This window comes from Neurospora tetrasperma (genome assembly GCF_000213175.1).
Source record: "Neurospora tetrasperma FGSC 2508 unplaced genomic scaffold NEUTE1scaffold_1, whole genome shotgun sequence".
NCBI lineage: Eukaryota > Fungi > Ascomycota > Sordariomycetes > Sordariales > Sordariaceae > Neurospora > Neurospora tetrasperma.
The window spans coordinates 1,068,401-1,091,234 of NW_009799099.1; the positions used below are offsets into that span (position 1 = coordinate 1,068,401).

General features: G+C 52.4%; 9 protein-coding genes across 9 annotated transcripts; 6 read left to right on the forward strand and 3 right to left on the reverse strand.

The window, feature by feature from the left end:
• Nucleotides 1–126: 126 nt before the first annotated feature.
• On the forward strand, nt 127–689 carry NEUTE1DRAFT_106990 (uncharacterized protein; the record flags this gene model as incomplete). The annotated part of the gene is made up of 3 exons (XM_009849346.1): nt 127–170; nt 281–473; nt 597–689. 3 exons carry the CDS (start codon nt 127–129, stop codon nt 687–689), a joined length of 330 nt encoding a protein of 109 aa, XP_009847648.1.
• A 4,506-nt stretch (nt 690–5,195) lies between these two features.
• Nucleotides 5,196–6,459, forward strand: NEUTE1DRAFT_75329 (uncharacterized protein; the record flags this gene model as incomplete). The annotated part of the gene is made up of 1 exon (XM_009849347.1): nt 5,196–6,459. The coding sequence occupies one exon, from the start codon at nt 5,320–5,322 to the stop codon at nt 6,457–6,459; it is 1,140 nt and encodes a 379-aa protein (XP_009847649.1).
• A 1,859-nt stretch (nt 6,460–8,318) lies between these two features.
• On the forward strand, nt 8,319–11,029 carry NEUTE1DRAFT_75330 (uncharacterized protein; the record flags this gene model as incomplete). Its single annotated transcript, XM_009849348.1, has 3 exons — nt 8,319–8,427; nt 8,496–9,869; nt 9,930–11,029. The coding sequence occupies 3 exons, from the start codon at nt 8,319–8,321 to the stop codon at nt 10,523–10,525; spliced, it is 2,079 nt and encodes a 692-aa protein (XP_009847650.1).
• A 331-nt stretch (nt 11,030–11,360) lies between these two features.
• On the reverse strand, nt 11,361–12,139 carry NEUTE1DRAFT_115698 (uncharacterized protein; the record flags this gene model as incomplete). The annotated part of the gene is made up of 3 exons (XM_009849349.1): nt 11,361–11,536; nt 11,637–11,955; nt 12,035–12,139. The coding sequence occupies 3 exons, from the start codon at nt 12,051–12,053 to the stop codon at nt 11,500–11,502; spliced, it is 375 nt and encodes a 124-aa protein (XP_009847651.1).
• A 1,325-nt stretch (nt 12,140–13,464) lies between these two features.
• On the forward strand, nt 13,465–15,008 carry NEUTE1DRAFT_75336 (uncharacterized protein; the record flags this gene model as incomplete). Its single annotated transcript, XM_009849350.1, has 1 exon — nt 13,465–15,008. One exon carries the CDS (start codon nt 13,465–13,467, stop codon nt 14,995–14,997), a length of 1,533 nt encoding a protein of 510 aa, XP_009847652.1.
• A 145-nt stretch (nt 15,009–15,153) lies between these two features.
• On the reverse strand, nt 15,154–15,362 carry NEUTE1DRAFT_115699 (uncharacterized protein; the record flags this gene model as incomplete). The annotated part of the gene is made up of 1 exon (XM_009849351.1): nt 15,154–15,362. One exon carries the CDS (start codon nt 15,331–15,333, stop codon nt 15,169–15,171), a length of 165 nt encoding a protein of 54 aa, XP_009847653.1.
• Nucleotides 15,363–16,121: 759 nt separating this feature from the next.
• NEUTE1DRAFT_75338 (uncharacterized protein) lies at nt 16,122–18,174 on the forward strand (the record flags this gene model as incomplete). The annotated part of the gene is made up of 3 exons (XM_009849352.1): nt 16,122–16,471; nt 16,528–16,692; nt 16,778–18,174. The coding sequence occupies 3 exons, from the start codon at nt 16,209–16,211 to the stop codon at nt 17,871–17,873; spliced, it is 1,524 nt and encodes a 507-aa protein (XP_009847654.1).
• NEUTE1DRAFT_75342 (uncharacterized protein) lies at nt 18,151–20,086 on the reverse strand (the record flags this gene model as incomplete). The annotated part of the gene is made up of 2 exons (XM_009849353.1): nt 18,151–19,926; nt 19,977–20,086. 2 exons carry the CDS (start codon nt 20,084–20,086, stop codon nt 18,312–18,314), a joined length of 1,725 nt encoding a protein of 574 aa, XP_009847655.1.
• A 1,241-nt stretch (nt 20,087–21,327) lies between these two features.
• Nucleotides 21,328–22,585, forward strand: NEUTE1DRAFT_56659 (uncharacterized protein; the record flags this gene model as incomplete). The annotated part of the gene is made up of 2 exons (XM_009848940.1): nt 21,328–22,009; nt 22,085–22,585. The coding sequence occupies 2 exons, from the start codon at nt 21,356–21,358 to the stop codon at nt 22,295–22,297; spliced, it is 867 nt and encodes a 288-aa protein (XP_009847242.1).
• Nucleotides 22,586–22,834: the final 249 nt, after the last annotated feature.

Genomic DNA, 22,834 nt, shown 5'->3' on the forward strand with positions numbered 1-22,834 from the left:
GGCAGACTTATCAGAAGATCACCCTTTTATCCCCTTAGACTAATGGGTAGACGAGCGGCGCTGACCGGTGTTTTTGCTTTGCATGACGGAAGTGTAATTTCCCACTCGCTAAAATAGGAAAATACCATGGCTTCTCGAATGACGGGAACACAGCACGACTCGCCTGGCAAGTATGTGGTTGGCTGTGGCCGACGTGCGGTGTATCCATGTTGCTAGCTGACCGTCGCATGGCTGCCGGTTTCACCTTTGTTAGCGTCGAGAGCTAACTATGCTCAATCAGCTCAGCTCTTATTCCACCATTTCGGCTCCGGGCTGAGGTCCGCTATCCTTCAAACCACTCACTTCACGACACGACGGTCCCGAACCCCGTCTTGCCCGACGACGACGACCGAGTCCACCATTGTCTCGATCCGGCCGGGCCTACATCTGAACTAGCCACCCGTGAGGCTGGTAACTTCCACCGCCCGCCGCAGGTCGTTTAGCGTGCATGTCTACCTACGGCAACTTACCTGTCGTGCGCGCCTTCAGGCCACGGGAATGAGCGGATGGCGCAGCTTGTTTTTTTTTACAGTACTACTAACATCTGTTTCCGATAGGGGTTGAATGAGCGGTCTGCAGTCCGACAATGTGGTGTTGAGTGCCGCAAAAGACGTGACATGAGGGCAACGTGGTACGGAGTCCAGCACTGAGGATGCTAGGTCTATCGTACCATGGCCATTGCTTTGTCGTGAACTTCATGGGTAAAACAAGTGAGAGCTACCGTACGACGCCGGCGATCTCGATAATGTGCCAGTGGTTTCCTAAACCTTCTGCGCGCACAAGACATCTCGCTACCAAACGTTGTAACTGGCACCTTGCCCAACTCGTTAAACAAGCCGCTTTCAGATCAACAGGATACCATGTCACGGAACATCCGGTCTGAGAATCAAGGAAGAAAAGAATTTCAAGAAAGATATCGAGCTTCGTGTCGTACCATGCTGATGTTTTCAAATGTTTCTTTTGAGAGGCCGCCGGCAACTGGTCCCATAGTGTGGAGACGATATGATGCGATACCCGTACATGAACCTATCGTCCGATATGTACACAGTAGGGAGAGGCTTGGAGCGGGTCTTCCTCCCCGGAGCGGAGCGGGGCAGGACGGGGTAACGGTTCCGTTCGGCTGCATGCCGGGAGTTCATGGTCGGCTCTGGAACTGCTTTTCATTGGTGGATGCGTACCATGCCTCTCTCTAGGTATCAAGGGTCGCACAACTTTCTGCGTTCACGGTCGATGATTCTAACATGTTCTTGCCATCGCGCAACTATTCCATATCAGCGCATTTCTCATCATTGATCGCCTTCGAAGATCAATCTGGCTCTTGATCCATCGATTGACTTCGAGTCCAAGATAAGAGAAAAAAATTTTTCTTTTTGGATACGATATCTTGGCCGAAAAGCGCCACATCGCCAAGACAGGAAAACTGCCGTTATTCCCGTCAAAATGGGGGCATTCAAAGGACTCAGGCTCAGCCAGGGCTCCTCATGACCAGATCACGGCCCGAAATCCAAGAAACAAGGACGGGCATCCCGATGACTCGAGTGAAGTGTTGAGAGTGTCATGTTGAGTGTTGGTGCTCCCGTTGCCCTGTCCGACATGGGCGCCACTGTCAATGATACCCCGCGCTAACGAAACTCCCATCACCACTCATGGTAAAGTTCACATCCCAGTTACCTATGTACTGGAGGCAGCTTCCGGTCCACATGAGACATGTAGCCCAGTCGGTCGCCTCGCGATAGCTTCAAGAAAGTTTGTGGCGACCCGCGCATCTATGACTGGGACTGACTCCAGCCTTGCGCAAAACTTGCTAGCTAGCTCAGTTGGTTTGGTCACTGCAAAACTCCATTCACTTGTGTCCATACGTCCCGATAGTGGGGGGTGAAAAACTGGAGTGACTGGTCAGCCGCCAACAAGATACCTACTTCTCAGTGAGCGCTAGGTAGACGGGATGAACTGCGATATGTACTCGATAGAGAAGTCCAATTCGACTCTTACTTCCAGCGAGAAAATAAAAGGCTAGTTCAGGTACCAGTGTTACCGCTGAACGAACTATGTAACTGACCAGTGATCTGCTCCGACTCACCACCACACACCGTCGGAGCATCAGGTACCCGTTCGGTCCTACCAACAATTCAACATCGGAATTCCAAGTTTTCGACTTCGGGCCTCGGGAAGAAGGGTGCCAGGCTCGAGCCAGACTGCCAGCAACCCTCCCCCCAACGGCACTATCGATTCCTACGACCGACGCTAAGACTTGATCCGATTGATATCACTTGAGGTTATGCACGGGGGTTCGTTAGTAGGTACCTACTAGTAGTGTAGACGGTGCACGCTATGCAGAGTGGTTGCAGATGTTTATCCATCCTGTCGGAGTGGTAAACAGGGAAGGAAATCAGAGCAAGCCCAAACCGGAAAGTCGGAATGATCACCGGGGATGTGATTGTCCACCGAGTCCACTAAAGTTTGGCATTGTATAGCCGGCTTGTCCATGCCAGTCGCAAAGCAAAAGCCGTGAGGTGACCACCATTGACATCACCATGCCCTCTTGGTCAGTGGTTTTTGTTTCAAAAAAGGCGGGGTTTCAACAGGAAATCTGATTCCTCTGGGTCGTGGTAGTAGGCGTGGTAAGTAACATGGGTCTTGGTCGAGGGTCCCGTCATCCTGATGATGATTAGTCGTTGTACTTTATAGCCGTTAGTTGTGCCGCAAATTGGGGTCTCGTTCTTCCAAAGACCTGGGGTTTCTTGTGCTCGGCTAACAAAAGCCGCTTGTGCACGATGCCAATTGCCAATCAATAAATCAATAAATCAATCAATCAATCACAGACCCGGAATGGCCAGAATCCTGGAACTAGAAGACGGGAAAAAGGAGCAAATCAAGGTCAAGCATCACGGGTTTTTTGGATCTTCTTGCATTTTGATAACACTATCATGCAAAAAAGATCTCGATCTCCGCCGATTACTTGCCCGACCCAGCCTTGCCAGCTACCCTCACAAACAACCCGACCGAAGAAAAAAACCACATCAACCCCACTTCCACCTGGCTGGGAGGGAAAGAAAAAAAACAAAAGGTTGCATTCAGCAGCCGAGAAGGCTCTAGCGATCTCACTGCGTACTGCCCCAGTCCTGGCCAGTCCATGGCCATCCCCGGTTCCGCCCATCAGGCCATGGGAGACAGGACAAGGTGCCGACCTGTTCGCACAAGGTTCTCCATTTCAAATGTACACTACACTACGGCGACAGCACGGAGACGGGCAGGCCTCGTGGAAGCGTGATTGGGCCAGGAGGCGGCCATCAAGGCCCTCGATAACCCATCCGCCGTATTTCTCCTCCACCATTGGCGTCTTGGCCGGCGCTCTCTTCAGCTGAGAGCACCAGTGGGATAGGGGTTTTTTCGGGCATGTTATGAACCACGTCAATCCATGGACATTCCGTATTGTGTCCAGTCTTTTTTCCCCTCAGATTTTTGCGGACGGCATGACGGCGAGTTTCGGTCTTTCTGTTCCAAGTGAAGGGATTCCTGCCATCTGAATGGTATCTCTGGCGGATCCGCTAACAAACAAAGACCAAAACCAGTATCACCGGTGCCCTGGGAAGACGGCACACGGCAGTCCAGGCAGGGAGATGGGGGTCACGACTTGTTAGCTCCGATACTCACGGTTTCACTCAACCAGCCTTCCATAGCATATAGTAGTTCCATAGCCTTTAAAGCTCTACAATAGAGGGTTCGCCATCGAGTAAAGACATATTTTACTTGCAAGACATCTGTGTAACGTGTCTTTGCGGGATGGGGCGATCTTGCAACAACAACACATTCAATTCCACGCATCTCGAAAAGATCTTAATCCCGTCACGCACGGACAGCCCAAGTCTGACAAAGGAGGATGGTACTAGTGTGTAGTGTATGGTACAACACCTCAATCTCAAAAGGTCTTCCCTGCAACGGCATGTACACTAGAATAGGAAGGAAAGAGGAGATCCCCAAGACTAAAGTACATATCCCTTTGGACGGCCTTATACAAGCGGGCCTACTACACTAAGGTACCTAGAGCTATGTAATGTAGTGTAGTGTACATACCTTTGGCCCAGCAAGACCAACGGTCGCGGATGTGAATCGAGCGAAGCCCAGGACGGCGGCGTACACTAGACTAGAGGCATATGTGAGCCACATCTGGTCAGCATCACGAAATGCATCTCTGGCCCAAAAAGATTCAACAACCAGGCCGTCTTTGTGGATGCCCGTGCTTGTTGGCGGCGCTCGTTGGTGGACCGGGAGCTGGGATGGGATGCCGTGTCGGGTTCACTGCTAAGGCCGCCCGCCGGGAACCAGACAGATCAAAACCCACCAAAACCAAAACCCACCAAGGGGAAAGTCCACCAAGCCCACCGGGCATAGCATCATCATCGAACAAGGGCCCCGCCAGCGCGCATGCAACGTGGGAGCGCCAAGTCTGAAACCCGACATCGTCCACTCTGTTGCTCGCCAGTCTTTCCATTCCCAGCTCCAAGGACCGAGGCGAGGACCCAGGTTTTTTCAATTCTTGCACTTGCCTTTTTATTCTATGCCCTTTTGTATCTATCCCATCCCGCCGCCTGCTTCTTTCCGTCCTCTTCTTTTTTTCCTTGTCTTCTCTTTCCCCTTCCAATGCTTTGAATCGGTTTCAGTTGCAGGTCTCGTCTCGCAACTCCCGTCTTTGACTCCACGCCCATTCGCGCTTCTGATCAGTCCCGGTCACGCTTCACCTCGCTAGACCGCCGCCGCCGCCGCAGTACTAGCAGCACAGCAAAGCAGCGATCCCATCCACTGTACCGCACATCAATTTGTGCGGCAGCGACTTCCGCAACAGCACACACAGCACACACAGCACAGCACAGCACATCACAGCACATCGCAGCGCAGCGGCTGTCGGCATCACCGCCGCCTCACGTTGCACCCGGGGGGGTATCTAGCCGCCGTCAGCTGTCATAACGCAGCGCCGTCCGCGGCCCTCCTCCCTTAGTAGAGGTAGTACCTACCTACCCACCTAGCTCGACACCATCGCTCCGGTTGCCTGTTCCGTAACAACGAAGAGATAGCGCATCCGAATCGCACCAACATACAAACAAAACCAAGCACATCCCGCCTCCACCCTCCCCCGGCGCTCTGCCAATTTCCTTCAACAACAAATCCCCGACGATCGCGCAACGGTAATACGTTCGGACTCTGGGCGCCATTCCCTAGAGGTAGCGACCCTCTCGTATCCTCATCTCCCCATCCGGCGCCAGTGGGTGGAGACTGGAGACCATGGCGGATCCCCAATACGCTCGCCGGCGAGCTTCCCTGGATCCTTCATTCCACGCTGGTTACTCGCCTCACACACATTCCCGGTCGCGAAACGGCTCCAATGGCTTCGCCTCTCCTCTAACAACACCGCCGGTGACTGCCAACTACCAAATGCAAATGCCGATGCCGATGCATCTCGTCCAATCTCAATCGAACCATCAACGACGATCGCCCAGCGTGAACACTTTCAGCACCGTCTCCAGCGGAGGAGGAATGCCGCCCCCGCCAGCCGCCTACCGAACGTCGCCCACCAGCGACATCAGGAGATCTACCTCGAGTCGCTCCGGCGGCACCAGCGACCAACCAACCAGCTATGTTGCACTCCTACGAAAGCAAAAAGCGACGGTATGGTGCGACCGTGCACAATATGAGGATCCCAGATTGCTAGCACAGCAGCGTGCGGCCAAGACGCGGGCAGCCATGGAAGTTTCGGGCGCGGTAACTGGTTCGGGAACAACCAGCGCCCGCACAATAACCGGTCTGTCTGCGGGAGGAAAGGTCGCCGCAAAGATTCGACACCACGGAAAGCCGACAGTCGTCGGATACATACCAGATGGCCACCACGTCGGCGTGGGAGGCATCCCTCTGAGACTCAGCGCGACCGAGGTGGAAGGTGAAGACAGCGACGATGATAACGACGCCTTGAACCGATACAATCACCGGAGAACCGGTAGCTCCAGTCGAAGCAGCACCGCCAGCGGGAGAAAGGGATTGGGCTATCGCGCTTCCGGACAACTCGGACCATCGAATTCACAAGGCTCCGGCTCTCGAAGGTGGACCCCCGGCGACACGCCAGAGCGACGGGGCTCCCTAGCGCAGACCAGCGAGCAGGCCTCTGCTGGCAACGATGCGGCTAGTGGAAAGGCCCTGAGCTTTGCCAGCGGGAGCAGTAGCGAGCGTCTAGATGCTGTCCCTGACCTCCAGGCCCACCCACAACGACAGCTGGCAACCAACAGCTTACTCAACGCCACTTTGACGCGCGAGAAGAGTGTTAAGAACCCCGAGGAGCTCAAGAGGAGAGGAAGCGTGGACGAAAGGACATATGAGAGGACAATGACATTTAACTCGTCCGGTCGCTTGTTCATCGCCAACCCTGACTAAAGCAAGCAGAATCGGGAGCGGATCGAAGGAGGAGATTTTTACTACGTCGGGTTTTGGGCTTCCCAAACCGCCGGAGCCTGTGATACACAGCATGGGAATTTGTGCCTGAAACTACATGCATAGCTAGGCGCATGGGTGTTTGCGTTTTGTTATTCTTTTAAATCTTTTCTTTTTCTTTCTTTTTAGGGAAAAGGTTGTCAGGCACGGGCACGGTCACTGTCTCGAATGCACTGCACAACACAATAGGTCGTTCAATGGTAGCCAATTATTGCTTGGATAGGGTTATTCGGAAAAATAATACTTTGCTTTGGGACACACACACACACACACACACATCCTTGAGATACCATTGAATGCGATCTGGTTTTTGTTTTACTTTTTCCGATGAGACGTACATACACGCTACAATAACTATGCGATATGTTACAAGCATCAACTTGTCATCCTTACGGCGTCTACACTGCCGATCCTGTTTGGAGCGCTTAACGCTTACAAGCTCATTAAGTCCGTCATGGTATAATAGAACGGTTTACTACTTTCTTGGTTTTCCAAGGGCCTCTGATCCAAGTTTTTAAACGGACCAAAGCCGGTAGTTCCGTCCTTACAGCCATATAATAAGGCCAGCTATAGGTAGAGCTATGGTCACACCCTTTGGAGAACTTGGCCCCATAACACGCGCTGTTTATAGGAGAATCGGGAAGCTGGGAAAGAGGATGACGAAAGGACAAGATACAGGACGGAACCCATGGCAGCCTTCAAGGCACCACGCCTAGAGTCAAGCCACATATGACGAGGCTACAAGTAACTAGGTGAAACCTTGCCACGTTCACTTTTTCTTGGCCTTTGCAGCTGAATTGAACCTGCACTCATGATGGGAAAAGTTCAGGGTTAGGGCTGGTATTAGTGATGCCATGATGCCCGAGAAGTTGACTGTACTACTGCCTGAAAGTTGAAGACAGGCAGCCATTTTGCAGGCAAATGATGGTTGAGATGAAATCCACGAGGTCAGCCACTAAAGCTTCGAAGTCATACATGAACAACAGGTGCGTGCTTCCACTGCCAATAGCGTTGATCATCACTGCAGACCGTGGAAGTTCATGATCACTAACAGGCAGGTATATCAATGGTCCACCAATCCTTTTCCAAGCATCGAACAACAGCAGCAAGATCACTCCACTCACCACTGAACCTGCAATACCAGTGAAACATACCCGACTTGGTAGATTGAACTCATTGATCCACGGATATCAACGAAATGTTCAAATCTCTGCCGCACTTCCAGCCACAGCGACTTTGATTGAACGAGAGAAGCAAAGCCACACACCCCTCTCGAGAACTGACGCGAAATCACGCTCCGCTTCTTGTAGATTAGAAGTGGGGCACTTTAAGGCGCGGGTAGGGATCCACTTGGGCTAAATTGAACGGAAGGCGCGACGGTGGTGTCGCCAAACGCGTCCCGCTCAGGCGGCAGCAACCGCGGACCAGGCACTTGCCGCTGCAGAACCCAAGAATCACCAATCGGTTTCAGGCCTTTCAACTTACCTACCCAACGACGGACCATCCGAACCACCAACGGCGACATCTCGACCTTCCCGGCCTTCACTGCAGCTGGTTTCGTTCCCATTCACACCAAACAAACACTGTTACGACGCCGGGGAGTAAACCAGCAGTGGTTCATTGCTTTTACACCGCCAGCGCATGTACGACTGGCCTAATTGTGGGACCTGGACGTCTGTTCTGACTTTGGACCCCTCAACTTCGATCGACCATTTTCAGACTAGACCGCGTCGGTCGGGACCGTGAATAGCACGCGTCAACCCAACCAACAACCAAGTAGGACTGGGGAAGGCAACACCACCATGCCTTTGTTCACAACTTCCACAAGTGGACAGGAGGACTCCTCCTGTCTCAAGAGGTCACACGACCAATTCCGGGAAGAGGTTCCACCCCCAAGCTCTTTCGACGACAGTAAGTACCGCGTTCTGACATCAGCCCACGCCCCAAACGCGAGTGAAGCTAATCGCCAATCTCTATAGAGGAAAATGTTAGGTCATCACCGCCCCCATCTTCGGGGCCCGCAACCCCCAGAGCCAGAAAAGCCAGTCCTGCATTGAGCGACGCCAGCAGCCCATTGGACCGTCTATCGCGATCCCCGAGTCTATCGCCCCCACGACTCGCACCTCTCACGATTTCTACAACCAATACGCCTTCTACCCAGAAGCAGACATCCGGCGCCAAGGCTGCGTCGACAACTACAAAGTCGACAACAGGCGAACCGGCCGTCAAGAGGAAGAAGCTGACCCCTGAGGAGAAGGCAGCCAAGGCCCAGGCTGACGCTGCCAAGAAGAAGGAGAAAGAGGAGGCCAAGGCCAAAAGGGCAGCGGAACAGGCGAAACTGGAGGCAGAGAAGCAACAAAAGGCCGAAGAAAAGGAGAGAAAGAAGCGTGAGAAGGAAGAGGAACTGAAACGCAAGGAAGAGGAGAAGAAGCGAAAGCAGGAAGAGAAGGAAGAGAAAGAGCGCAAGAAACGCGAGAAGGAGGAAGAGGAAGCCAAGAAGAGAGGCCGACAGATGAAGCTCACATCGCTCTTCAAAATCAACCCAGCAACACCAAAAGAGAAGCCAGTCGCCATCAAGGTCGAAAGCAAAGATGTCGAAATGACGGATGCACCGAGTCTCGCCAAGGAGAATGAAGCCTACCGGAGGTTATTCAAGCCCTTTTACGTGAAGGAATTTGTCACGCTAGCCAAGAACCCCTTCGAGGTAGACGAGGAGACCAGAGAGGCCAAGTCGCGGATACTGGACGAGTACACCGAGGGAAAGCGCGCGGAGTTCCAGACACCGGAAAAGTTCGACCCCTTGGAGGCTCTACAGCTGCCTTTCAAGACCCAGAGGCGCGGACGCCCATATCCGAGTGTGCGCAAGATCATGACGGAGATTTATGGAGAGTCTTCAAGCAGGGCTATGGACCTCACCACAGAGAACACTCAGTTCAGAGATGCGCGGGAGGCATTGAAAGCGGTACCAGTCAAGTGCATCAAATTCAGCCAAGATGTGCGGCCACCGTATGTCGGCACAATCAGTGGTCTTCCTCCGGGCGTCAAGAGTCTCTATAAACTCGCAAGAAACCCAACTTCACGAACCATCCTTCCCTTGGACTACGACTATGATTCGGAGGCCGAGTGGCAAGACGAGGAAGGTGAAGATGTGGAGGATCTGGATGATGAAGAGGAAGATTTGGAGATGGATGAGGATATGGACGACTTTTTGGATGACTCCGAAGATGTCGGCCCTCAGCGTCTCGTCTTTTCCGGTGGTATGGAGCCAGAGAGTACTGGCATATGCTGGGAGAATGAGAAGCGGTGCACAGTGAAGCCGGAGCTGTATCAGTGCCGGATGGAGATTATATTGGGTACGTCCCTCTGGATATTTCGCTATTGTGTGAATGATGCTGACCCCTTGTCGGTTGCAGAGTCCCTGGACGAAGAAACCAGCATTGACCCCTTTTCGACTGATTATTGGGCTTCGAAGTCGAAGACCAGCTCATCAGGTAACGAAAAATCTAGTGTGATCGCATCCGCATCCGTCACTGCTCAGACCACTTCATCATCCTCATCCTCACTCCTCCATCCATCCTCTGCCGCTACAACCACCAGTGCGAAATCTGCCAAGGCCGGTGGCTCTCAAGCACCAACCAATGCGTTCCAGGCACTTACAAAGGGTACTACAGCAGGTAACTCTCCTCCTAACCAGGCTACCACTACTGCAGGCGCCTCAACTATTGTTGCTGCCACTACTGCTGCTTCCTCAGCAACAGCACCAGGTGGCGTTGTTGGTGGTGGTGGTCGTCGACCTCCCGGTCGACAGAAGATGTCGGACCAACCCCTCCCGGCCGCTGCGCAAGAACAGCTCAAGGCGCTCATGCACGAGATGCCCATGGTTAGCAAATTGGGTATCATCGAGGTCTTTGCTTCTAAGCACCCGGATATGGTCCGGGCGCAGATCAAGGCTTCGTTTGAGTCTATGACTGAGAAGCAAGGAAAGAGTGGTTGGAAGTGGAAGGAGTAGCGGGTCTTTCTCTACATACTAAAGGCGATGGAGTTCATGTGGATTCGAGTAACTGTGTGAGTATATACCTAGGCATTTCTGTACAAGTTGGACGTACGTATATTCAAAAGGGGGGAATGCATCGCATGCTCATGGTCTCACCATGGAGGGCAAACGATATTACATGATATATGAAGCAGGGAAAAGGAAGTTGGTAAATCAGCAAAGGGAACCTCAGGGTCGACGGGGAGTCAATGTCCATGGCCATCGTAGCAGGCGGACAGACTCGAAGGGAGCGAGATGGGTTCTGTCATGTCATGTTTGAGTGGGGTGCCTTTATAGGCGTTTGCAGCATACATTCTTTGCGGTCTGGTTGTTGGTGGTTAGGCATATCTTCCTGGGCAAAATAGCCAGATAGGGGGAGTTCCAAACAAATGAGCGTGGCATGAATGATATCATGGACATGAATGGTCTGATCTGATAGAGCCCACAAATGGGCAACGAATTATATTTGGAGATGTGATCATCTACACTACATAAACAATCACCCCAAGTGCTCAGATTGATACTGTTCTCCTGCACTTTCGTCGATCTCAGGGTCCAACTTTGAGACATATGATGCTATGTATGTGGTTGCACAATTCGGCGGAAAAACAACCGACATCATCCAACAACCGGGATAAGAACATGAACTAAGATTTTGGTGAGCTTGGAGGAGCTTATCATGCGGCTTTTCGAGCGAAGCAGCGCAACGACGCGTATCTCTTATTCTCATGAGTGATCTAAATTGCCCGGTTGCTCCTGGTTTTACGTTTATTGAAACGGACACAATGGTCATGGAGAACAGATGGGCATTGGGTGTACGTATAGTAAATTTTTATTTGAGTGTCCATACGAGACCACCTTAGATATCCTGTTAGACTATCTTTTCAAGGTTCCATCGCAACCATGTTCCCATTCCAAGATGATGATTCCGTCCCAAGCACTTGCCCTTCTTAATAGGACTGCATTGACTCATGCATCTCGTAGTTGCTGCACCGTGTTAGTATTACACATGTGAGTTCCATGATCGCCTTCAAAAGCTTCCAGGAAAAAGAGTCGAGCAGAAGATGCAAGGAAAGGGGAGACTCACGGATCATACATGTCCCTCTCTCCATACTGCCGATCATACAGCTCGTGCGCCTTCTCCCTAGCATGTCGTTTGGCCTCTTCGCGATCCACCTTTCCCTCCAGTCCCCTCCGCTCAATCATCTTGTCGACTTCGGCCCCAGCAATGGCAGCAAGCGCCTCCTTGGCCACGCCGTGGTTGACGGGTTTACCCTCGCGCCGCTGCTCTTTCTCCCACATGTGCATGGCCTCGAAGGCAACGGCGCCGCCGAGAAGCTCGTGCGAGAACTTTGGCTCTTCGTCACGCTCCGAGTAGAATTCGCGGTGGGCCGATTTGGCTTCGTCTGAGGAGGGAAAAGAGTTAGATAAGGTTGGCACAGCAGCCAGTGTGTGTGACTTGATTCAAACCAGGGAGACACATACCAAAACCGAAGAAACCCATGATGATATATCGAAGGAGGTTTAGGTTGGAGGTCAATGTTTAGGTGAAGTTTGCGCAATTGAGTAAAGAAAGAGGGAGAAATTGCGAGGAAGCAATCAGGTTGAGCAAGACATGAGCCATCAATGATATAAATACGAGATTCCTCCCGCCCCCCCCTCTCGGTTCAGCTTCTGAAACGCTCTGACGTACGAGTTGCCAAACAGTTCATCCAATACCCACCCTTTCCCTCTGCTTCGGGTATGTCGGTATCCATCTTGTGATGGCAGTGCTGCAGAGGGTGGAGAACAAAAATAACCACCTGACAGCTGAAACTCCACGGACAGTTACGCGTATACCTTTTGCCGGCATTTAAACGGGTTTACAGACATTCCCTCGCTTAGGTTCGAATAGGGGGAGCACAGGTATTTGTAACACGATTAGTGAAAGGAAATATTGTTTGGGGATGCAGAATGTGGAGACCACCGCGGAGCATCCAGTATACAGTCTCTTGAGGGTCGCTTAGACACAGAGAGGAAGATCTGGGAGAACGGATTCGAATGATCATTGCTTCTGTTTCTGTTTCAACCTTTGCATCTGGTGATGGGTATAAGTTCGTGGTTTTCACCTCCAACCGGAGAAAACCTCCTTTTATGAATACTGTAACAGCATCTGCAGTAGTGGTTGGCCACGACCTGACTGCACACAAACCATGTGACGTGATAGAAGCGGTCCCACCGACAAACCGGTACGTGCCCCAGGTTGGTTACCAGTCAGCGGCAGGCCCTTCCTTACAACCATAGGCCCTGAATTCCAGACCTCCCAATACCTTCAGTACCTAGCTTGCGTGGTAGAGTGCTGGGACAGAAGATACCTACATGGTATTTTCGTTGGACGGTAGGTAGTCAACTGGAAACTTGGGGAGTTGAGCTTTTTGCTTTTTTGCTTTTTCGTTTCTTCTTTTCAAGTGACGTCGTTGATTGGGTTCAGTTACTCGTCAGCAGGTTGGACCAAGGGGAACCTGAAGAAGAAGATTGGTGATTAAGGGTTCAACTGCCCCCACGCCAAGACGGGTTACCCCAGAACTTGGCAAACCTTATTTACGTGCCCAAGGGACTAACTGTGCAGTGCACTTTGGGGTTAGGGTTGGAAGAGTGAAAAGAACTAATAGCCCCACTTGGCCCAGCGCGTGCCCCGCAGTAAACTTCCAATTTTTGTCGAGAAAATTTCCAAAAGGGCGACTCGGACCTGGATCTGGACCTGGATCTCGACCCGTCTTATTTTCTTTCGACCAAATTATTGTTACCCAGCCGCGCCGCTGATAGACCGTTTGCCTTCTCTGCCGGCCACATTTACATATTTACCAATTCCTACGTTTCTCTGAACCCGCCTGAAACAAACACAGAACAACAAACAATCTACATTGTTATTGTTCATGACCGACGCCATGACGCGACCAACCGTGTCCCCGTTCCTCGAACCAGGCCTGCGCACCAAGCCCCGCTCGCTCGCCATTCTCCAGCTATCGCGCGACAATCTTCTCCCCATCTACCTCCAAGAAGCCTCGGGCGAACACGATGGCTACGCTGAGGGCGCCGTAGTCAACACCCGCTATGGCTCCTTCCCTCACTCTACCATGTTGAATGTCCCCTGGGGCTCTCAAATCAGGGCATCCAAGGTTGACACTGGCTCCCGTGGTCGCAAGAGGAAAAGAGGCCCCAAGGACGATGCCAGCCGCGACGATGCCGAAGAGAACCAGCCCGAGACCGCCGACAACAATGACACCGAGGCCACCGGTGTCAAGCAGGCCGTTGCCGACGACAGCGGCTTCATCCACGTGCTCCCTCCTACTCCCGAGCTCTGGACTCAGAGTCTTCCCCACCGAACACAGGTCGTCTACACCCCCGACTACAGCTACATTCTGCACAGGATACGTGCCAGACCTGGCTCCACGATTATCGAGGCTGGCGCCGGCAGTGGCAGTTTCACCCACGCCTCCGTCCGCGCCGTTTACAACGGATACCCTTCCAGCGCCGAGGACAGGAAGGGCAAGGTTTTCAGCTTCGAGTACCACGAGGAGCGTTACCACAAGATGAAGAAGGAGCTTACCGACCATAACCTCGACGGCCTCGTTCACCTCACACATCGTGACGTCTACAACGGTGGCTTCTTGATTGACGGAAAGAGCCCCGAAGCCGACGCAATATTCCTCGACCTTCCCAAGCCCTGGGAGGCCCTCCCGCACCTCTCGCGACGCAAGCCCCAAACCCAGGCTAAGGAGGGAGAAGATACCGCTGCCGAATGGGTATCACCGCTGAACCCCAAGAGGGCCGTACACATTTGCACCTTTTCTCCCTGCATTGAGCAGGTCACCAGGACCGTTTCGGCCATGCGCCGCCTCGGGTGGGTCGATATCGATATGGTCGAGATCGCCAACAGGAAGCTTCACACCATCCGCGACCGCGTGGGCCTCCATTACCAGACCGATCGCGGCGTCAATGTCTCGCCGCACGATGTCGAAGAGGCCCTGGAGAGGCTCGCCGAAATTGAGGAGCGCGTCAGGGAGCAGGCTGCGCGCCCGAGGGGTGCGGGAGAGGATGGCGCAGAGGATGCGGACACTGTCATGAAGAATGGAGATGATGCAGCCAAGAAGGACAACGACAAGACGTCGGCCGAGCAGCCGCCATTTCAGACTCCCTGGGTTGATGGTCGCCTCATCACTAAGGGTGAGCCGGAGATCAAGACCCATACGTCGTACCTGGTGTTTGCCGTGTTGCCCAGAGAGTGGACTGAAGAGGACGAGGCGGCGGCGTTTGCCAAGTACCCCTGCGGCAAGGAGAAGGCTGTCGTTGGTAGCATTGACAAGCAGACGAGGAAGAAGGAGAGACGGGAGCAGTTGCAAAAGATTGGCGACAGGAAGGCGAGGAGGAAGGAGAGAGCCGAGAAGATTGCTGAGGCTGTCGAGTGAAGCACGCTGCATTCGGATCTTTCTCTTTTTTCTCTTTGATTCCCCTTTTAGCGTTTTCCAGAATACTGCATTGATGTCCACAAACATGGGCGCAGGTTCAGCCCGTATCTAATTGTCACACATGCACTTAAACCTCCCACTTTGCAATTGGACGATGTGATTGGTTGGTTTTCAATGCTCTCGAGGCTCAACCATGCAGCAGAACTGCAGATAAAGAGCTTCTCGATTAGATAAAATCAACCCAGTGCGTGCCCTTAAAGCCTGGCCCAAGTGGGCGACGACTGGAGCTGTGGGGTACAAAAGGCGGGTTATCGACTTGTAGACTTGGACCTGCATTTGTCTCTTGAAACATCAACACTACTTTTTGGCCAAATAATCGTGCAATAACTTGCTCATTTCTCGAACTATCACCAGTTGAACAGGTGATGAAAGGAAGTTTGGGAATTCATTGCAGTCCACTTTATCTGCGCGAGGATCTTCCCTGCAGTGGCGAAGCCTCGAAGAGTTCGTCCCGTTTGCCACATTTTCGCCTTTGAAACTAAAAAGATTCAAGACAAACTCGAAGGTCAACAGACGACGAGAGTCCAAACATTGCATATCTATAAAATCTGTGGTATTGAGACTGGTCGAGCTTTTCTTTCGCAAAATCGAGCCACCAATACATACGGAGCTGCATCCGGTTCAGCCGAGTACCACCGAGTGCCGTGGAACTATCTTGATCGTCTAAGAAATCGATAGTCTCTACCACGAGAATTCTCTCGCTTCGCTTATCACCGGGGTGGACCACCGCGACACACGTTTACTCCCGGACCGATCTTTTTTGACTTTGTCGTTTTCTCAACGGTCAGCACTTGATAACAATCCCCGCCGTTCAGAAAAATACACATCCAACCCCCTTGAATTACCTAAACAAGAGCAAAGAGTCATTTCCCCTTTCTTCTCATTTGCCGATATTCATTGGCTTTGTTGGAAAACTCGCATATCTGCCCTATCAGACTATCACGAAAGCTCTTCACTTCCTACAAAACTTTTCATTCGGAGACTTTGCACTACATATCAACATATTCGTCTCTCGAACTTCTGGAGTCTCATCAACCTCCTCGCTCCATCAAGGTTCACAGGTACAACACCAAAGGACTCCACACACCAGCACTGCGTCCACCATCACCAATCCTCAACTACCATCCATTGTCACCACCAAACAGCAGAGCATGGTGACCCAAAGTGACGGCAACCCTCTACAGAAGGGGCACGATGTCGAAGCCAACCTGCAATCCATCGAGGCCGACGAGAGCAAGCCTGCTGCACCACCCTCCGGTCTCTGGGGGCATCTCTGTCACTATGGCCACAAGGTCGTTGTAGCTGGACGGATTGAGCTCCAGGGAATCTCCCCCATTCCCGTCAAGGAGAGGACAGTTACCAAGACGCTGAACATCTTTACCTTGTGGTGGTCCATGAGCTGCAACATTCTTCCGTAAGTTTCTAATACGCCGGGATAATCTCAACTTGACTAACACGGACAAAACACAGCATTACATTTGGCATGCTAGGTCCAGTATACGGCCTCAGCCTACGGGACAGCTGCCTGGTTATTCTCTTCTTCACTCTGTTGTCGACTCTCTTACCGGCTTATCTCTGCACTTTGGGGCCAAAGTTGGGCATGAGACAGATGATTCAAGCTCGCTATTCCTGGGGGTACGTTTCCCTTTCTTTACCCATCTTTTACTTATCTATCTACTCTCTTGTAGGTCACGCCATTCTAACAAACACCGACACTCAGCCGCTACATAATCTCCCTCCCCGTCCTCCTCAACCTCGCCACCATGACCGGCTTCTCCGTCATCATCGTCATCACCGGCGGCCAATGTCTCTCCGCCGTCGCCAACGGCCACCTCTCCATCAGCGTCGGCATCGTCATCATGTCCATCCTGACCCTCATCATCTCCTTCTGCGGCTTCACGACCCTACACATGTACGAGCGGTTTGCCTGGATCCCCGCCGTCATCGCCATCATCGTCGCCGTCGGCTGCGGCGGCAAGTACCTCCACCTGCAAAACCCTCCCGCCGACCCCCCTACCCCACAGGGCATCTTGAGTTTCGCCATGATCGTCGCGAGCTACATGATCCCCTGGGCCTGCCTGGCTTCGGATTTCACGACGTACCTCGTGCCCTCGACGCCATCATGGAAGATCTTCACCTACAGCTACACCGGCCTCGCGCTGCCCACCATTCTGCTCATGTGTCTCGGCGCCGCCATCCAGGGCGCCATCCCCTCCGTCCCTGCCTGGAGCGAGGCCTACAACGAGACGCTGGTGGGCGGTGTCCTGCAAGCCATGCTCGCGCCCGCCCACGGGTTCGGTCGGTTCCTGGTGGTCATTCTGTCTTTTACCTTGCTGGGTAACCTGGCGGCGACTTCGTACTCCATCACGCTCAACTTCCAGATGTTGGCGCCGGTGCTGTTTAAGGTCCCCCGGTATTTATTTGCTGTCATCCTGGCGGCCATCTTGATCCCCGTGAGCATCAAGGCGGCGGCTGACTTCTTTGATAGTCTGGAGAACTTTGTCAGTCTGATTGGGTACTGGTCTTCTGCTTTTTTGGGAGTGGTCATGGTCGATCATCTGTGGGAAAAGAAGGGAGATTGCGACAGGTATGATTTGGATGCTTGGAATGATGCGAGCAAGTTGCCGTGGGGCGTGGCGGCGCTGACGGCCTCGGTGGCGAGCTTTGCACTGGTGATTCCGAGTATGGATCAGGTGTGGTGGCAGGGGCCGATTGCAAAGACGACGGGCGATTTGGGTTTTGAGTTTGCGTTTGTTGTGAGTGGGCTGTTGTACCCGCCGTTGAGGATGGTGGAGAAGAAGATCAGTGGGCGATGATGTGGTGAAGATTGGGTTGTGTGTGGGGGAAGGAGTGGGGAGTAATGTGTGATGAGGTTGGATGAGAACCGCTTAAGGACTTAAAAGGAGTGATGATATATCGGGAGGATGTTTGTGCAACGATTCAACATAATGGGTTGATTATCTACTTAATGATAATGGGCAGGAAAAGTTATGGTAAAGGTGTTAGACCCAGGCCTTTCAAGAGACAATGATGGGCACTTTGGCAGCAAGAGATATATAGAATTTGATACACTAAGATCAACACCCACTGAGTCGGGAATATATTGATCGCAAAGTCGACGTGGCTATTCACCTTCTCTCTTATGAAGCTCGGGACTCGAATTTGATTTAGCGCTACGCATGGATAATATATCAAGCCTCGAGGATTAATGATCTCTCATCGTCCCCATCAAAAACTCAACTACACACCGGGCATCACCCACTCAACTCCAAAATCACCAATGCGGTTCCCATCCCCTTCAACCCATTCTTCGTCAACTTCCCCTCCTTAACCTCCCACTTCCCATCGCCAGCACCACCACTCTCATCCCAAACCACCTTCCCAACTCTACTCCCGCTCGGCACCTCCAACTCCACCAACCCCTCAATATCTTCCTCCCCAGTATTAACAACACTAACCAACATCTTCTCCCCCTCCTTATCCACCCAACCCGCCGCATCAACCCCTTTCACCCCCGTACTTATCTGTAACTTCTCCGGCCCCCTCCCCTCAACCAACAACCCCACCACCACCCCATCTTCCCCCTCTCCACTACTAACCACCCTCGCCAACCTCCCATGCGCCTTCCCCAACTCTTCACTCGCCGGCCACACCCAACTCAGTATCCCCTTCACCCCTCTATTAATCGCCAACAACACCATCGCCCAACTCTCCTCCGCACTTGGGTCTCTCGCCCAGTACCCCTCGCCATGAAAAGCCTGGGGATTCAACATTTTGCTCTTGGGCCACACCCCCAACCATTTTTCGTAGGTGTTCATATCCTCAAACCTTTTAGGTACATCCAGCACGGACCCAGCGCAATTATCGCATCCGCAATCGCCATATGTCGAGTTACATGGTGTTCCCCATTTGGAGTTGGTGAGGTTGGCAGACGACTCTCGGATGCCGATGGGGTAGATGTCTGCCATGAGAATGTCTGCCCCCGCTGTGTAGCGAGAGAAGTAGTAGTTTTGGCAGTTAAGCACCAACGCAACGGGGTGGTAAGGGTCGACGGACGAAATGGTCTTGTAAGTCTCGAGAGGAGCGGAAAAGGGGGCTTGCCACCCGTCGGGCTCGTCGACGGACCAGTAGGCAAATAAAGCTTCCCCGCTATTATGTGTCGTCGAGGCGGCAGTGACTTGTTCCTTGACCCAGGTTTGGTTGGTGTAGTTCTCGCGCAGGTCGAACATGTAGGCGAGGTTGATGCTGTCCATGTAGGCAAACGCGGAGGCGGATTCGGGGTAGTGCGTGAGGGGGACCATGCCTGTTAGACCGAGGTCGAAGTAGGATTGGATGACGGAGGAAGAGTTGGGAAGGGCGAGGAAGTTGTCGTAGGAGGCGTAGAAGCCGTAGGGGAAGATGGGTTTGAAGGTGTGGTTGGAGGCGGAATTGAGGTGGTGAAGGCCGCCGTTGAGGTTGTCGATTCTGGTGACGCTGCCGGAGGACTTTGCAGGGAGGTAGAGGAGGGTGGTTTTGACTGATGGGCCTTCTGGTGAGTAGGTGAGTGTAACTTGGATGGGCGAAAGACTTGGGGTGAGGTCGGTGAGGTTGAAGGTGAAGAGCTTTCCGGTTGAGTTGACGGGGATGGAGTCTTGGACTAGAACTTTGTTGTCTGTGGTTGATTTAATATGGAATTCCACATTGTTTGAGGTGTTGTTGCCCCAATGAGTGCCATGGAACTGGGAGATCTCGGCGTTGACAATGAACTCGCCCGTCTTCTCGCTTTCCAAGTAGAGGCTGTATCGGGGCTTGAACTGGACGTGCAGGAGAGGCGCTAGAGGGTCTGGTGTCGGTGGAAGTGTTTGACCACCGGGATCAAAAGAAGGATAGCTTGTCTGGGTTAGTTGCCGTTCCCATGATAGCCATGGTTTCCCACTTACTCTGGCTTATACACTTTACCACACCATCTTGGCCAGTCCGGGTGGTTTCCCGTGTCCTGCGAAGCAACACTGGTGATAGCACCTAATAGAAGCCATGATGCGGACCACATTGTTATCACAGCTGTTGTCCCTGAAATGATGTTTCTAAAGGTTCACGATATCGAGGACTTGCGGATACAACAGCTTTTATGAGTGACATAATCACCCCTCAATCGCTTGGTTCCGTCCTTTTCTCACCGTTCTGTTGTGACACTACAAACACTCTACGTAGTGTATGTAGTAGCCTTGCATCCCGAGTGAGACAAACTGACCAAGTCGGCCTCTCACCGATGAGGACAGATATCTCTGGTGCTATGTGTACCAGGAAAGGAAGGTTGTGCTAGCTGCAAGGTGACATAGGATGACGGCCTTCCCCTTCCCGGCAATGATCGTAGCTTCTTGATGTCGAGAACATTACATAGTCTCGTGACGTGCGGAAGGCAGGATATGGCACCCTCTTTACGGGTCTCCCACTTATAACGACAAACATTTACCTCTATGGCCAAATATCTTCATCTGAAGATGTGCCATGGATAGGTAAGTAGGTAGTCTCGATTGCCAATTCATCTTATGTTGTACCGTTGGAGTTCCGGGATCACTTCATGCCAACTGTCCGGGCACGAAGTACTTGGGGAAGAAATCGCGACGTGACCATTACAGCGCTGGCATCGACTCCTGAAGATGGCATTTATTGGTTACAGTGTTTACCTGTCGATGTTTTCTTGACGTTGAAGTTGTTCCTGAAAAAAAGAAATGACGATGCCCGGGACATCCCGTCAAGGTTCCAGCGCCTCTTTGTACAGTGGAGCACCACCTGTTCACTGCCGGACCCCACCTCATTGTCCTGAAACTCCCGTCTGGGGGCCGAGTGGGGCATTCCCGACAGCGGCAGTGCCTGGCTTACAGGGGACCACCAATCACAAATGGAGTTGGACGCTGTTCACAGCCACCACAGAAAGGCCGCGCACACCTCACCCAGCGCCAACCGCGCCGCAGAAGATCACCTCACTCATACGGGATGAGGCGCATGCCTCTACCTCTAGAGGTCTAAGTCTAGGGCTCAACTTAGAGAAAGACGCGCAATCATGCGGCGCTAGGGTACTATAGTCATCTGCGCAGCCTCTCAGGTTTACGAATCACTTGTTTGTTGAGTGTTCTACAAACATCGGGCTGGCCTGATGATTTGACTGATTTAACCATCTCTCAAACTCTTTTTCCCTCTTTACGACCTTGTAACCACTCACTCGACTAACCGACTGAACGATCTCGACACTCGCTCGCTACACCAGCTAGCTGGTCTTCACTTCTCAGGTCGACAACCACATTACAGGAAACACAACATGGCACCAACAAGTGGAAGCCCATCATCCCACGCCCTGGGACCTGCCCTAGCCAAACGCGCCGCCCTCCTTGTCTCTACCACCACTCTCCTAACAACAACAACAACAACAACAACAACCCGGCGGGACCTCTCCCTCCAATCCGACACCCAAAAAATCACTCTCGGCATCATCTTCGCCTACATGCTCGCCATCTTCATCCTCTGGAACGTGCCCTACATCCGCTCCATCCTCTGGCCCTTCAAGATGCTCGTCATCGCCTTCCACGAGTTCGGCCACGCCATCACCTGCGTGCTCACCGGCGGCCGCGTCCTCTCCATCAGCTTGGACCCGCGCGAGGGCGGGGTGACGCACATGCAAGGTGGCCGGAGCGGACTAACCTTGCCGGCGGGGTATTTGGGGAGTTCACTGATCGGGGCGCTATTGACGTTTTGCGGATTCGATATCGTGGCGAGCAAGGTGGCTAGTTTTGTGGTGGGCGGGTGTTTTCTGTTGACGTTATGGTGGGGGAGGAGGGATTGGTTGACGATCGGCACGATCCTGGCGGCCGTTGGGTTGTTGGTCGGGTGTTGGTTTATTGCGCATGCGGAGGCGTTGAGGTATGTGGTGCTGTTTATTGGGGTCATGAGTTCGTTGTATAGTGTTTGGGATATTGTGAGTACCCTGCTTTCATCTTTCTTGGGTTTTGTTCTTTGTGGGGGGGAGTAATGCTGACGATGAAGGACACAGTGCGATGATTTGATCTTGCGCAAAGTCAACAGCTCGGATGCCAGTGTCTTTGCAAAGAGATACGGAGGTTCTTCGCAGTGCTGGGGAGTCATCTGGTCTATTATCTCGTTGGGCTTCATGGCCTGTGGCATCATTGCCGGTATTGCTGCGTTTCCGCAAACGAGGGCCCAGCAGCAGGAAGATTCGCAGCATTTCATTCCGACCAAGTTCTGATGATGGATTTAACGTCCCGGTGTGTTCGAGGGAAGGAAGCATGTGTTGGTTGCACAATTGGCGTTGGATCATTGAAACCTGGAAGTCATGATATCATGGAGGCATGGACCCAGAAAGAGCCTGGTCATGGAAGGTACGGTTGAAGACGTGGAGTTGATGATACCCGTTGGCTTTTGTTTAGGATCAATTGGATGGAGGGTTGAACACAGCAAACATTGTTCGTTTCGTGCATAAAAACGTGCGGTATTGACAAACTACTGCGTCTTAATGGTTATAACCCTCGTTTTACCAAACATGAATCATTCTCTTTCAACGTGATATTGAGCGTAATCCCTATTTGAAAACCCAGAGATACATCTACAAATACCTTATGTAAGATCCAAAGGTAACCTTCACGGTCAAGTCCGTTTGTGCCGCTAAACCCACTAATTTGTATCAAGAAAACCAGGCCATCGAAAATGCCCTTCACATTTGTCATTGGATGAATTCTCTTGCACGACTAATTGGCAATGGTCAGTCATGACCACGACGTATTTG